This window comes from Talpa occidentalis, unplaced genomic scaffold, assembly GCF_014898055.3.
Source record: "Talpa occidentalis isolate TD23 unplaced genomic scaffold, MPIMG_talOcc4v2.1 talOcc4.2, whole genome shotgun sequence".
NCBI lineage: Eukaryota > Metazoa > Chordata > Mammalia > Eulipotyphla > Talpidae > Talpa > Talpa occidentalis.
Window position 1 is genome coordinate 110,624,387 of NW_023602073.1, and position 16,365 is coordinate 110,640,751.

The 16,365-nt window shown below is 38.2% G+C and overlaps 2 protein-coding genes across 2 annotated transcripts in view; one reads left to right on the top strand and one right to left on the bottom strand.

Annotated features, from left to right (window-relative positions):
• Positions 1-1,012, top strand: part of LOC119252763 (coiled-coil domain-containing protein 162-like) — a 41,681-nt gene extending 40,669 nt beyond the window's left edge. The window contains exon 17 of the mRNA XM_037520194.2: positions 887-1,012. Within this exon, the coding sequence (XP_037376091.1) occupies positions 887-1,012 (126 nt within the window). The remainder of the gene's footprint in view (positions 1-886) is intronic.
• A 2,903-nt stretch (positions 1,013-3,915) lies between these two features.
• Positions 3,916-15,968, bottom strand: CD164 (CD164 molecule). The gene is made up of 6 exons (XM_037520195.2): positions 15,688-15,968; positions 12,647-12,730; positions 11,389-11,466; positions 10,337-10,372; positions 7,814-7,870; positions 3,916-6,441 (listed from the first exon to the last, which is right to left on the bottom strand). The coding sequence occupies exons 1-6, from the start codon at positions 15,902-15,904 to the stop codon at positions 6,281-6,283; spliced, it is 633 nt and encodes a 210-aa protein (XP_037376092.1). The 5' UTR covers positions 15,905-15,968; the 3' UTR covers positions 3,916-6,280.
• Positions 15,969-16,365: the final 397 nt, after the last annotated feature.

The following is a 16,365-nucleotide window of genomic DNA, read 5'->3' on the forward strand; positions in this document are numbered from 1 at the left end:
GCACTATTTCTAAACATGTAGTTACGCACACACAGAAGGAAGTAACACTCAATTGAGATCATTTAAATAAGGCTGTTATTAATGTCTACTATTTGCTTGACTTGCTAGTTTTTGTGCAGTTATATTTCACTAAAAGGTGAAATTCTACTATGTCTATGTCTACAAAAACCTTTTCAAAGGAAGCAACATTCATTTGGTATGTGTGGAACTCTAAGAGCTTTTAAGAGCCACTTCATCGCTACTCCATTCCTCAGTCAATGTTCCAACCACCGGATTGAGGGTGGTGGTGATCACAATGCTTATAATTGAGAATATTAAGAGTAAATAATAGTTTGTAATATAATGTTTTAGAGGCAATCTACTATATTTGAAAGATTTAGAAGGGTGTTGGTATAAGGCTAATCATTAATAATAATTATCTATCAGGAAGTGTCTTGAGGGCCCATTGACTTACGTAAAGAGACCCCAAGCAAAATGTGTGAGGTCCAGGAAAGGCACAAAATTAGTTGAAGCCTCTTCCGATCTATGCTCTGACGAATGCAAGGTAAGTCAGATAAATAGCAACTGAAGAAGAATCTATACATGACTGGAAAGAAATAATACAATGATCTAGAAAAGAGCACTGCACTAACACAATTTTTTAGATTACTTCATATTAAAGATTTTGTTTCTTCCTTAGCTGGAAATGGCTTTCCATTGATGGAGTCACTCTTGATAATTCTCTTTATGACAAGTGGTAAAGTATGTACAGGGCACACTAACTAGCCTAACTCAAGTCTATCCAGACGGAACCAGTGATCTTGGTCACACCAGTAACTTGTGATGATGTCGTAACAGTAATTATTCAGCTATTCTTTAAAATAGCTAATTAATATTTATATTGCAGGTACCTACTAAACACAAAAAAAGGATTGATGAAGTTTTCCTACCCAACGTAGCAGAAAGTGTTCAACTTTCAGCTTTTCAAGTTCAAACAGCTCCATCCAGAATCCCATTCAAACTTGACTGGTAATCATATATCCTTTTTCCCCCAAGTTTTATTTCTATGAGCATTTGAATAAATAAAAATGATTCTAAACCTTGTTATCTAATTTTTGTTAGCAATACTATGAAGGCAGTATCGAATAACTAAAATGATTACATCTTGTATGTCCCATTTTTGGCCTGTAACTTGAGTTTGGCCCTAGATTTTAAAACATCAGACTTGGTATGCACTTCTGTAACCTAAGCCTAGCCTCTGGTCAACCAGCAACCTCTCAATATAGGATCTAGTTACTGATTAGATGGGACAGCCAGGAGAGCATTGCTTCTTAGCAGTATCTCTAACATATGAAAAACTAGAACAGAGATTAGTCCAATTAAATTTACAGCACTTATTTCTATTTGTTTCATTTAAGAACATCATCTTCTCTAAGAGTCTTCATTTTTTCTATAACTATCAAAACACTCCTCAGACATTTATAATGTCCTAATCCAACTATTTTTATTCAGACAAGGAAATCTATCTCTGGCAAAGGAACAGACCATGAAACAATATGCCAAATACTTAAATACAAAAATTTATGTATATTATATGAGGCTTTTTGAGTTTAAGGAGACTTTTTTTTGAAGTAGACTAAATCATTTTGCATGAGATACATGAATTCCAAATTGATTAAATATCTAAAATAGACATTTGAAATAGAATATAGACTTCTGAAATAGAATATAAAAATAGCTTCCATATGGTCCAGCAATTCCACTCCCAGGTATTTACCCAAGTGACACAGAAACATTAATTCCAAGGGGCCTCTGCATCCCTATGTTTATAGCAGCACTATTTACAATAGCTAAGCTATGGAAACAACCCAAATGCCCAAAAATAGATGACTGGATCAAGATGTGGTACATATATACAAAGGACTATTACTCAGCAATCAAAAAAGATAAACACATGCAGTTTGCAGCAACATGGATGGAGCTAGAAGGGATCATGCTCAGAGAAATAGATCATGCTCAGAGAAAAAGAAAAATACCAGATGGTCTCACTCATAACAGGAATTCAGAAAACCTAAATAAGGGGCCAGGAAGAAGACTTATTAATACAAAGTAAAAATCAAAATCAACAAGCAACTATAAACCAAAAACACACTACGGTGGGGGGGGGGGGAGGAGAGGAAGGACTAGGGTCAAAATAAGGGGGGGTGCAATTGTATGGGGAATATAAGCAAAATGAAAATGCATACATTGTGCAAAAAATGAAAAATGATGTAAGACTTATATAAAATATTAAAAAAATGGACTTCTGAAATAGAATATAAAAAAACAAAAGCAAAGAGTAAGACTGATGACTCTGATAGGAAAATTATAAATGGCAAGTTACAGTACCAGCCACCAATTTATTACCGCTCAATTCGAAATTCATCCCTAATTATCTACTGTGAAATAATAAATCTGGACCCCATACGTGTTTCTTCTTTACCTTTGTCGGTAGCGAGCTGGAGGAAACCTGTAGGAGGAAGGGCTTCTCTCCTAGGTCTGAGGTGCTCTCCTAGGAAAGTTTCGGGAATGCACATGCCTTCTGCAGCATCAAGTTACTATAGTGCATGCAGCTTCTGCAGTGCGTAGCACCAGCAGTACACACAGCCTGATGGGAAAGTGCCACTGGGGTGGTACTTCCTATGAAAGGTTCTGGAATCCTTCGGGTGCTTCACCATCATCCAGTGAATCTTGGCCACATCCTCTCCGATGAGGTCTGAGCACAAAGCCTGGATAGTGGCTGCTCCTTAAATCTGCCATCCTTGTATTCCTTACCAGCCAGTCCTTCCATTACTTCAAGCTCTTGTTAGAGTTACTATTTCTTTGTAATAAGCTTTCCCTGTTTGATTACTGTGGTTTCTGCCTCCTGTTTGGCCCACAAATAGAGATTTACAACAGGAGTAGTCTTAGCAAACAGATTCACAAAGATGGGGTTTGTTTGGTTGCAAGTTTGAGCTTGAGCACTGTGCTGTGCTCCTTGCCAACAGACAATTGAGTGCTAGTAATTCTTCGCACACAGCAGCAAGACAACCACACTATCACCCATGGTGAACTGCAATGAAGTACCTGCTGAAGCATGTGGCTTGGGAGCCTAAATTGCTCCTGACTCATCACACTAAGGGCCCTTACTCCTGTGACAGAATGCACTTCAGCACTTGAAGAAATGACAACCTTGGTCCTTTAATCTTCAACTCAAATCATGGTCTGAAAACTAGAGAGCTTGCACAATAGCCTTTTAAAATATTTCATTTCTGGTAGTCACAAGCCCAAATTTTAATAGTTCAGAATGCTAAATTACAGTAACAATTGAATTCACAATCTCATCAAGCTTTTCTGTTGTGATACTTATTTCAATGGTGATGATGCAGTCTCAGAGTAGCAGAAGCCAACTGTCAGACAAAGTGCATATACCTACTACAGAGAATAGCAGAGATGTATTAGTATTCAAAATGTCTTGGCACAGATATTTCTGTGATCAATGGAATCATATAGGCAGCCTATTAGAGTGCCTCTTGATCTACATGGGAAAAACTCCGATAGCTGAAACCTGACTTGAGTCAGCAAGGTGGAGATTCATAGTTTCATATTCAGATTCCAGATCTAAGTCAATTTACAGACCACTGACTGCAGGTGAAAGGTTACCCTTGAGGAAGGACGCTACACAACTACTGCAGGTGTACATCATAAATCTTCTCCCAACATTTTCCAAAGGGATCTGTAATCATTTGCTAGAGCGACTGTTCATCACAGAAAAAGAAATATCCAGACCATTTGGTGATTATTAGACACTACCTTTAAATCAATCCTAATTCCTAGGGACCAAAAACACTGAAGTGAAAACATAAATAAATAGACAACCATCCTCAAACAGACAGGAAAGGTAAATTCATTAGCATGAAATTTCACAGTCCAAAGAGGTAAAAAGCTGGTGAATTCAATAAACATGTAGTTTTATTTTAAATCAGTTTGGTACATGATACAGATTGGTTTTACAGTTTCTAAAGAACTGAAACAGAAATTTCTACATACAGCAGTGTCTGTGCAACAAATATCTGTAAAGTAAAACAAGTATTTCTGATAGAACTACATCTGCATGAACATATCAGATGAAAAATCTGAAGAGGTTTCTATATACCTTCTGGATTTAAAAAACCCAAAAATTATTTATTAATGGCTCAAGATAACTGCTAAAGTTAAGGGGGTGGAGGGAACGGCTGTAAGTTCTGTTGTAAGAGCTCTTCTGTAGACTTGCAAAAACTAATTTCTTATGATTTTGTTAGATCAGTATTCAAAATTACAGATGAGAGGCTTCATCAGCTCATGAAAATAGTTTATGTGCTGACACTGATGTGTGGCAAGGTATTCATATTTAGGCAAATGACAGATATTACCACTGTAGCTAATTGTTGCCACTTTTGCGAGAAATGGAAATTATTTTCAAATGAATCTTACATTTTATAGCACTCACTAAAAACTAATAGCCATGGCACCGTAATAAAGTTTTTTGTGAGGTACCTAGATTATTACTAGAAATGAAAACACAAAACTGTGAGGTAAACCTACCTTTCCCCAAAAACCTTTGAAGCCAGAGATTTTTAAACAATTAAGGCACTTGAAAACATTAGGTATATGTACAAATGTGCAAGTAAAACAAACTTCAGCTGTATCAGCAAGTAATAAAGAAAGAGTAAATCTTCATTTTTAAGAGCCTTTAATATAATTATCTAAATGCAAGGAATTTGTTTATGAAATGGACCAAAGCAATTTGTTCTATCCTACTATAAAATATTGAAAACCAAGTGCTACACTCAGCCACTATTGGCTAAAGAAACTAAAACATAAAACGTACATGAACTAGAAAAACAAAACTTCACTTTAAACAAATTTAAGCCTCTAAACTAATCCAATGTGTCAAAGACAAGGGAGAAATATACCTCTAAAACCAAAAAAAAGTAGTGCTTCACAAACTAAATAAAAGTATGCATGCTTATTACAGGAACTGAAACTAAGAAAAAGGGGGAAGAAAAAGCAAAAGCACAATCCGTCCGTTCAAGGCAATCATTAAAAATCTATAGTTATCTGATAAGCCAAAAAAAATCCTTTGATTTTCTGAAATTACACTAGTCACATCTGTGGTCTCAAAACTTAAAAAATGACTGTCCCAAAAAGTCAAGGAAAACATTCCAAAATAACTTATTTTCTTACCTCACAAAGAAGTTATTTTTTCAAGAAAGCTTGGTGAAGTCCTTCAAGGTACAATAGTGTTAGGATACTTTTTTTGAAGCACAAAGGAAAATATAAATCAATTTTATCTTTATTATTTAACAGCCATATGAAAAATACTGGGAAGTTCACTATAAGAAAGGCGGCTTTCAATTTTGTATAATACCCTTTAGCTTAAGTTACTCAGCTCTGAGATAAAGTAAGTTTTCAAATGAATACTAACAGCATGGTACCTAAAAGCAGATTCACTACTGCTCACATCAAGTTACATTCTCAGACCAACTTCTAGCCTCAGTCATTTTAAGTTACAGCCTACCTTTCATTCTGTCTTTTAAGGCACTGTTCTTTATTTTCTCAATGATATAAGGTGCTTTACAAGTACGAGCAATAACCTACTATACTTTAATGCCTGTATCCTTTCCATTCATTTCTTTAAATCTGGAATGTAATTCCCTATGTGGCCTCTTATTTCTAATGTAGAAAAAAAATAATTATTATCAATCACAAATTTTTACTCTAAGGATACAGTTTACTCTAAGGATACTAAATTTATAAATTTATTCCACTTTTGAAATGATAGCCAAAAATCCACCTGATTGAAGCTCATTTGGCACTTTCTTCTCAGTTCTGGTCACTAAACTACATCCTGAGTTAGGGTAAAAATAATGCAGCTTTCAAGATTTAAAAGGACTAAATTTAAACTGCCAGAAGAGTCATGAGGTTGCCTGTGCAGAACAATATTTTCCATCACTTACAGAAAGTTACATTTGGCATGTCAAGAAGAGAACATAATCCCACAGCAGCAGCCATTTAAAATAAAAGAAGACAGCCACAAGGATTCATGCAGAATATCTTAAATATTCCTGTTGAGCAAAATGATTTAACAGATTCTTCCTCAAAGACAATGCTCCAAATATCCTATATGCATCCTTTGGAAATTTAAAGATCCTGGAATATCGTCTTCCATGTGGGACATCTTGAGATAATATTTTGGTTTCAGTGAGTTACACGTCCGTTCTTGCTAATTTAATTAGTCTGTTTACAGAGTGTGATAGTTTCGTTCTTTAGATTTGCAGAATTTATAGAGAAAGAAAATTACAGCCTGCAGTCCCAACACAAGGACAATTCCTCCAATGAAACTGGCTGCATCAAAGGTAGATTTCCGCATAGGTTGTGGAGTTAAAGTGGTATTAGCTGTACCTGTTAAATGAGATAGAGACAATAAAAATACCGTTTAAGTCTCATGGTCTGCTATTGTGATTTCGATCCACCTAAGCTTCCATTTTTGCCATGTGTTAAATTTTATACAGTATTTTGAGTCATGTCTTCAGAATTTACCCCAAACTGAGGAAAGTAATCATTTATCAATCCTATTCTTCATTCCATCCAGAGATAACAAAGTGGTTAGTGCTGCTAACACAACTTCAACTACAAAAATGACAGAAAAAGATTCTCCTAATATATAAATTATGCCCTAAGAATATGTCAAGTACTCAAAACATTTGCACTTTCTTCAGATCGTGTATTATTTTTGAGTAAATATTAACATTTGTTTTTAAAATACATACAGGATGAATTTTACTAAGTATCATGTAAGGTAAATAAAAATGTGGTTGCAGTTTGCAGGTTTTTTTTTAAATATTAAAATAACCTTAAGTACCTGCATGTATAATTCCAACAAGCAAAAAAACTCTTTCTTAATTAAGATATCTTGAGTCTGCCTTTCTAAATTTTACATTATGAGAAAATATTACCAAGCTGTAAGGAAAATAACACAAAAATTTGAGTTTATTTCCAGGGAGTATAAGATTTCAAGAGGAAACAAAACAAATTCCTTTCCAGGGAGTAATAACACTTCAAGTGGAACCATGAACTTTACGTCATTTCACAAATTTGCTTTTTCTTAGATTATGAAATAAACACTGGTTCTAAAAGCTATATAAGTTGGCCAGCTTTAAAATTAATTGCAACTATTCTGTAGTTGTACAAATGATTTCACTGAAAGCATAAAAATGAAGGCAATAAAAAAATTTCATCAGAATCAAATATGGTTCGAGAGAGCTTTACTAACCCTGTGTACCTATGGTGTCCTGTGGTATAACCAAAAAATAATTTATACTTTGTCAAATCATTAATAAAAAAGTTAATTTTCACAAATGCACTTTTAAGAATTATAAAAGAATGTAAAAATGATTAAAAATATGGTTGAAGTATACATTTCTTAGTGATCAAATTGTCATGTTCTAATACTACACACAATTGCCTAATAGCAATCAATATTTAATTTTTAAGTCATAAGTAACTAAATTTTACCACAGGTTGTATTTAAAGGGTTTTGGAAAACATTTAACACTTAGTTCTAACATGTCATGCCAAATGTGATTAAAAGAGGCCTCTCAGTAAATTTATCATTTATTGCTTTAACATCCTACTATCTTGGTCCTCTAAATGGAAGAGATGAGTTTCAGCTCACAAACATTTATGAATAAAACTGGAAAATGGTGGAAAGAGTAAAAGGCAATTTTGTATACATAACCTAAATCAATGATACATAAAACAAATTTTCAATTACCTGATGTAGTAGTTATGGGAGAAGTTGTAGAAGGGGAAGGCAGAGTTGTGGTTTTAGCTGAAATATAAACAACGTATTAAAAACCTTAGGTTTCTACTCTTTTCAGTTCTCTTGCATCCATTATTTTAAAATAATGCTATCAACTTCAATTAAGTTTTCAATATTTTAGAGAATAAAGGCCACACTTCAGTTAACAATTCACTGACATTCACTAGCTTTTATATGCATTTTTAAACATTAAGCAATAATAAAACTATGTTAACATCTATGTATAGTTAAGTATAAAATCTATGTATACATCTGGATGAAGTCTGCAAAAAGTGGGGGAAACTACAATTGCTTTTTTAAAAAATATTTTATTTTATATAATTCTTACATCATTTTTCATTTTTGCATAATGTATGCATTTTCATTTTGGTTATAGTCCCCATATAATTGCACCCCCGCCCCTTATTCTGAACCCAATCCTTCCTCTCCCCCCCACCCCCTCCTAGTAGTGTGTCTCTGGTTTATAGTTGCTTGTTGATTTTGATTTTTACTTGGAAAACTACAATTGCTTTTAATAATCTATCTTCTAAGACAAAAACTATTAACTTTAAAAGCCATGGTAAAAAAAAAAGGCAAGGGTACTCAGTATGTGTTATATAGGTATTAAGATTTATCTTCACTTCAGGAGTTGACAACTTTTCTTAAAGGAGCAGACTGTAAATTATTTCAGGATTTCTGCACTGTAAAGTGCAAAAGCAGCCAAAGATAACACATAAATGAAAGCACATGGTTATGTTCCAATCATTTCTAAGAATGTGTGTCCAAGTGACACAGTGATTTCAACATATAACAGCCCAGAGGTTAGCTCTAGTCTGCCATCCTACATGAGTTTAAATAATCATCTGATAATACCTCTCTAAAAAAGCTACAGCCACATTGAGGGACTGTGTTAGCATTGACACTGCTAATAGATACTAACAGACTACATCTTCATACTGATGGATATGCTCAGGCACATTTGTATGCTTTTCTCTCTTGCTAGGGAGCATTGTTATATACATTTTTTCCCTCCCACTCCTGGATGGACACTTAGGTCCTCTCTCATTTCTCCATGCTATTAACATTTTACAGGGAAATATCTGATCTCATCTTGCATAGGATTGATTCTCCTAAATTAGAGGGTATGATTATTTTAAGACTCATAACATGCTTCAGTTTTTGTTGCTTATACACTTTCTGTGTAACCACACACAAAAAAATACACTTCACAAATTAAACATGTCAAACTTTCAGTCTTAAATCACAATTACTGATTTTATCTGAAAATGTTAAAGAAAAAAATTCTCAAATTTGCTACTTGGTTCTCACTACCTACCCTCATAACATGGTAAAATCCATTTTTTTTTTTGCAAACAGGCAAAACATTTTGTTTTGAACAAACACTAAGGGGTTATACTGCTATTGATGTACTATAATTCACAGATAAGTCTACTGGTGACACCAAATTTAAAAAGTACCATAGACAAGTAATTCTGTCACTCAGAGTAACATGTTACTTCCTAATTGCCATTTCTCTAAGTGCATATATAACAAAAATAAAACTGTACTAGAAGTACTTACTACAGTTTTCTAATTAATATTATGAACATTTTCCACTATATGTTTGACACAATTCAATTATTCTATGAAGTATTTGTAAGATTTATATTACTTGTAGTGACCAAAAAGCCAAACTCTCTTACTCAGCCCACCACAGCTTCTATATAAAACAGATTACTTTGGATCACTTCCTTAATAGTCCCTTAATTTCTCACTTGCTCTCTTCATCAGTAACTATGGAAAGAGAGACCATATAAAGTTATGTTTTTCAACCACTAATTGCTACTCAACTATTTTTTCTGCAAGTTAAGTTGTAGACTTCCTATCATTTAACAGAACCAAAGAGAGGTAAAACATGAGACTTATGGCAGTTCACAGGAGAATCCAGTGTGAAGCAATCAAGGGAGAAATATCAGAGTGACTTAGGGGGAAGAAATTAAAATTTCTCTAAAACCCACAGTGGTTTTAGGGAAATTGTTTCCCTTTGCTCTGGAAAAGTGTGTACAACAACGCTTGCAGTAATAGGGAAAGCAATTCAAATGTGCATGGACATCTCACCCAACTTTATAGGTAGTTCACTTATTTTGATACAACATAAAAAAACTAAAAGAACTTACTGAAAACATTTTGGTGATGGGGATTATAAGAAATTTTAATTTCCTTTATTAGGCTTCTGTATTTCCCAAGATTTCCACAAAATCCATAAAAAGTGGCTTGCAGACTTAACATAAAAAACTATGGCAAATTTGCAGATTCAATAAATGTGAAAAACTAGTGTTATGTGTCACTATCACAAACACTACATGTTAATGCAATAACTGTGGTCCAAGTCTACTAATCTTTAAAGTATCAACTTATAGGTATCAAATAAATAAAAAAAACTGCCCATCAACAGAGCCTGAAAGGAAGGAAAAAGAGTAACTTATCTTGTATTACCTGTAGAATGGGTTGGCAATGGAGGAGTAGGCACTACTAAAAAAAGGAAAAAACCCACATGTAAGTCAAAATTGTCTAAAATTTTCCTAATCTATACACACTATTTCCCAGCCTACATTCATTTGAGTATCACGTCTCAATTTTCACATTTAAGTACCACCTGTAGAAGAGACTGTCATCCAGTATCCATCTCCCCTTCTTTAGACAGAAGCACCAATTTTTAGCAACACTTCCTTTCTCCTCAGGAAAGACACTTAGCCTCTCCTGTGGTCAGGTACCCATGTGCAACTTCCAAGAAGTATCAGTAAGATAAGCCTCTATCCCATCCTCTTCCTGCTGGCAGGATATCAATGTGATGGTTGAAATGTGAACAACAACCTTGGAGAGTAAGGGCAAAGCCATTTTTAGGAGTAACAGTAAAAACCTAGAACCTTAATGGTTCTAGTGCTACTATTCTATCTCTCCAGATACACTCAAGCCCAGATTTCCTTCATATGAAAGCAAAGCAAATCTGTCTATTGTTTAAGCTACTGTAATTTGGAGTTTATCGGCCTTCATAACTGAAATAAATTCTGATTACTACCAAATAAATAGAATTACTTATCCAATTCATCTAGAAATTTAGCAATTTCTAGCATAGTAAAGAATAAAGAGTAATCAAAGTACAGAAACAAATGAATACAAGGAAGACTCATTTAACCACAGCATTATGATAGAAACCATGCAAATCACCAGTAAATAACCAGGAACATGCCATAATAAGATTAGCCAAAAAAAAAAAAAAAAAGGGTCTAAACTATACTGACTGTAATGAGTTCTTAGAGAAATTTTTACAAATTTTAACAAAAAAAAAAAAAAGGAAGCATCTGCATTTATAATATTCCATAGGATAGCCAAATCAATGAATATGAATATGCTATTCGTATCTACATTTTTAACAAGATTAAATTCATAGGAACGTTTCAAACCAAATACTAAATCAGGGCAACTGAAGCAATTATCTTCTCACCTCTTTGTGACCATTGTGCCCAGAAGCCAGGGTGGATACTTACCAGAACACTGGTCTGTACTGTTTAGTAACTGGCAATCACCAACTTTCGATGAATTTTGTGAACAGTGGCTTTTCTCTGCTGCGGAAAAATAAAAAAGACAAGTGACACCAATCATTCACTTATATTATTTTTGACTGTTAAAGCTCCAGAATAGCATCCAAAAATCAAATTCCAGTATAAACACCTCAGAAGTCCAATATTAACAAAATACTGTTATTTTTCTTTTCCTGTTTTAAAACTATGACACAGGCTTTCCCAAAATATCCTTCTAAATTCCACCTGAATACATACAGTATCAGATAAATCTGAAACACTGAGATCACCTCAGCATTGTGATACAACTATGGTACAATCAAAGAAGTCTTGGAGAATCCATAAGAGGGCTGAGTCCGCAGGGAGAAGTAGTCAGGATCTAATAAAGGCTTGGTAAATAGGGGAGATGCCCTGCAGCAGTAGGACTTCTGTTCTAGATCTCATACATTAGTATTCCATACTTTCTGCATCAGCTTGCCAAGATGGGAAGACTTAGAGCAAGAGGAAGGGAGAGCTTTCCTCAACATATGCCAAAGCAAGGCATTCAATCTCCAAAACTTGACAAAACCTGTAATTGTCATACAATGTGCAGAGGGGGGTAGGGGTGCACTATTCAATTCCATTTTATGACCTAGTTTGTAACCACCTTCGTTAGGAAATCTACGCTGCAACCCCACGGTTTTAAGAAAAACCTTACAGTTATTTCAAAATATGTTTATTTAACTCTTTATTCCTCCATCAAATTAATGGTAAATTTAAAGCTTAACAAAAGCACAGACTAAGCAACCTTCTCCCCACATCATTCTTCTCCCTCATCTAAATGTCCAATGAATATCTATACTGTATCTCTATAGATCTTCTGGGGAACAGTTTTTAGGGCAAAATTTTACAACTTTCTCTCTCACATCTAATTTCAGTGTTTTGGCACACCCAACCTTAAAAAGGTTTACAACTTCTCTTCCTTTAAAGACTACTGAGCCTAAATTACCAAGTCTAAGAAATTACAGGAGCAGGGAAATGCAAGACAAAAAGATTATTGGAGGACTGTTAAGTAATCGATTGGCAGTTTAACAGAAAAGTATCTGATCTGCAAAATAAACAGTATACACTATACTTAATGTTCGACATAATTTTCAAGGTTCAGGAATACCCTACAGTATATTTCAAAATGTTACATGAAACAGTTTTGTATTCCCAAAATTGAAGCAATCCCAAAGTTTCTTACCTGTTTTACATTCTATCCAAAAGCAGGAAGTATTATCACGGCTAGCATTAACACAGGAAACACAGCTGTGGCTTTCACAGGGTTCTGGTGGAGATTAAAATTTATATCAATTAACTGGTATCTCACTTTATACTATTTTTTGAAACAGTAAGCATTACACATACAGTATCAGAATTGCTAATTCAGAGAAATGGGAAAACTTTATAGTCAAGAGTTTTTCTTTATTATCAACAGATGAAAAGATAAAGAAAATGTTACACACACGCACAATGTAACATTATTCAGGGAAATTCTGTCATATGCTAAAGGGGCATGAATCTTGAGACCATCATGCTTGGTGAAATTAGCCAGTCACGGAAGAACAAATACTGCATGATTCCACTTGCATGAGGTGTATCTAAAATAGTTAAACTCAGAAGCAGAAAATAGAATGGTGGCTGCCTCCAGGAGCCTGGAGGGGGTGGGGGGGATTGGCGAATGGTGTTCAATAAGTATAAAGTTTCATGCAAGATCAAAAAGTTCTAGACAGTTCCTATATAACACTGTATGTATTGTTTACAATGTTATACACTTAAAAATTGGTTAAGAGAGTAGATCTCATGCTTATGTTGCTTTTTAACTATCCCCCACCTTAAAAATCAACTTAAGAGATTCCAATCATTATAAGTGACTTAAATCTGAAGTTAGGGCCTCCCCGGTGGCGCAGCGGTTGAGCGCTGGGTTGCGAAGCTGCCCACAGCCTCTGCAGCGCCAGTTTGATCCCCTGCTGCTCCCGGCCACCTGAGGAGGGTCCCACATGGGGCGCAGACCTCTCCTGCCTCCCGCTGCTCCCCTCAGCAGTGTACTTCGGTCCTTCTGCCTACTCTGCTCCCCGATCTGGCTCTGGTGAATTTTCTCACCCTCCCGTGCTTCTGACTTTACCCAGTGCATGTATAAACAAAAACAAACAAAAAAATAAATAAATAAAACATGCCTCTATTAAAAAAAAAAAAAAAAGTCTGAAGTTAACCTAAGAGAAAGATGGGGAGAGGACAACAAGCTAGTGGGAATGTTCGCTGCATCATGGTATCTAAAAACTTTTTACAGGGCTACTTCAGACATTCAAGATTTATTGAGGCATTTTGAAAGCATCCCTAAAAAATATAAATATTGGGAAAAGTCTATGTTATATGGCCAACATTACACACAGGGATAGGACTGTCCCAAACATCAATGCGACACTGGAATTGTTAATTGTAATAAGAATTCATTACAAGTTGAACCCAAGCTATGGTGATGCCCATTCTGAAAAAAAAAAAAAAAAACCCCGAGATTCCCAATTTATAAATAATCCACTCTTTCCTGGGTTCAAAAACAACATAGCTAAAGGGGGCTACACTCATAAACACATAATTTATCAGGTTAGCAAGGTGTTTCTCAATAATTTAATGGCCCAAAAAACAAGACCTCAAGGAAGGATAATTGCAATTTCGTGTCTGGAAGAACAAAAGAACTACAGAATTGGGTTCTACCCATTTTCCTAGAACTTAAATATCTTGAACAACAATTCTCATTGGCTTTCCAATGAGAATACAGTTCTAAAAAATAATTCTGCACATAGACACTGCTTTCGATATTTACCATTAATACTTATGAGAAACTGGGACACGTATGGTACCCTTGGGGTTGGGGAAGGCACAAAGTAAAAATAAGTTCTTCAGGGATTTGCATACTGATGAAAACGCTGTTTAAAATCTTTTGTGCTTGGCGAAGAATATCTGGAAAACACGGTGAGTGCTGTATACAATGAACTAAACTCGATGCCTTTCAGACTACAGCTTATCCAACTATTACAGAAAACAAACCATCTCCTTTGCACACATTTCAATGGTACAAAGGCAATTAACTTAATATTCCAAACGTTCTCTTTAAAATACAGACACTAGGGATGCAAAACATTATGACCAAGCTGAACAAAAAACTGCCAAGGCAAAAATCCTTGCACTCAGCAATTCTATGAAGATGCCAAGTTACTTCTTACCCAATATTAATGAGAATACCAGTCACACTAGATGGCAGATTTAAATATCTAGGGTTTCTTCACCTTATTAAATTTACCCCTCCTTCCTGGTCCCCACCCCCCCTCCCCCCCCCCCCCCCGCCCCCTGCGCCTTTTGAGTTGTCCGGGCATTGCCAAATTCTGTTTTAAGATGTGGTGTGTGCCTCCACCAATCTCCAAACCAACCGCAGAGCTTAAGCTTAAGGAAAGGCGTGCCCTTGATCAGGTTTTAGAAAATCGACAAACCTGGGTCCTAACCCCAGCTTCGCAACCTACTAAACACACAGTCCCGGCAGTTACTTTCTCTCCATCTACTCTCCTAAGTTTCATCACCTCCGTGCACTCTGAAAGGCGAAGCACCAGGGACACTAACGAGCGCTTTTCTTCCTTTGCACAGAGCATGGCGTGCAGTTTTAACTCATTCATTGTCAAGCCTCAGGTATTACCCCATACCTACGCGCGAAATGTCATCAAATCTCAGGCGACTTATTTTCTCAGAGCTGAACCTGAGACACTAACGAACATCAATGTCTTTAAGTTTCTTTCGCCCCCTCTCTCGCCAACCTGCGGAGAAGCCTCCCTCCGCAGCGAGGAGCCGGGTGGACACCCCGCCGGCCCCCGAGAGGAGTCCAACCTCTCGGCCAACTTCGGAGGCGCGTCGCCTCGCCCCGCCGTCAGTCCCACAGCAGCCTCCACCGAGGAGAGCGCCACGTCCCGCCTCTCTCCCCAGTCGAAGGCGAGGCTGGGGCTCACGAGGAACCTTTAAGAAGCCCCTCAGCGCGGGACACTCTGGGGTCGGAAATGGCCACCCCCGCTCGGCCGCCCCTTCCCACCCGGGCGCTCCCACCCGCCCTGCTGCGGGCTCCCTCAGGCCTCGCCACGAGCCGCCATGTTGCCGGAGCGCGGCCCGCCCCGGCCCCGGCCCCGGCCCCGCGCGCCCCGCGAGCAGGGAGGGCGGCTCGGCCCTCCGGGGGCGCGGGGTGCCCGTTGGCGCGGCGCCCACCTGGTACCGGGGTGGTGACCGCCGCGGGGGTCGGCGCCGCCGTGGGGGTCGGCGCCGCCGAGGGGGTGGGCGCCGCCGTGGGGGTCGGCTTGGTAGGTTCTGAACTCGCAGGCTGAGTCGTGTTCGGGGTCACGGCGGTGCTCTGAGCCGCGGTCAGCACACAGAGTGCGGCCAGGCAGGCGGCCGCCCAGAGCAGCGGGCGAGAGTGCCCCGACATCGCGGCCTCGGCGCGGGTACCCCGGAGAAAGCTGCGGCGCACGACGCTCCGTCACTCCCTCTGGCCCCTGCGGCGCCGCCTCCGAGACTCCGCTCCCCCGTCGGGAGCGCGCCGGTCACGTGAGGGCCCCGGGCCGCGCGGGGGCGGGGCGAGGGCGAGACCAACGGGGCGCCTACCCGAGGGGGAGCGGCGGCGTCGAGCGGACGCCCTGGAGGCCGTCTCCCAAGCCACTTAGCTCGAGGAGGAAGCTGGCCCGCTACAGGAAACTATATTGCCCTCGGGTGGCCACACGGGACGCAGCCGGCTTTTCTTTTTCCTGCTCCAGGGCGGGCTTGATGGGACCACCTGCGTGACGTGGCGCACGGCGTCCCCCGGAGCGCCCCGCCGGCTGGAATGAGCCGCCCCACGTGACCTCCCGGGCCCGCCCCCGGGCCGAGCCCCGCGGGCGGAAGTTGCTGCTG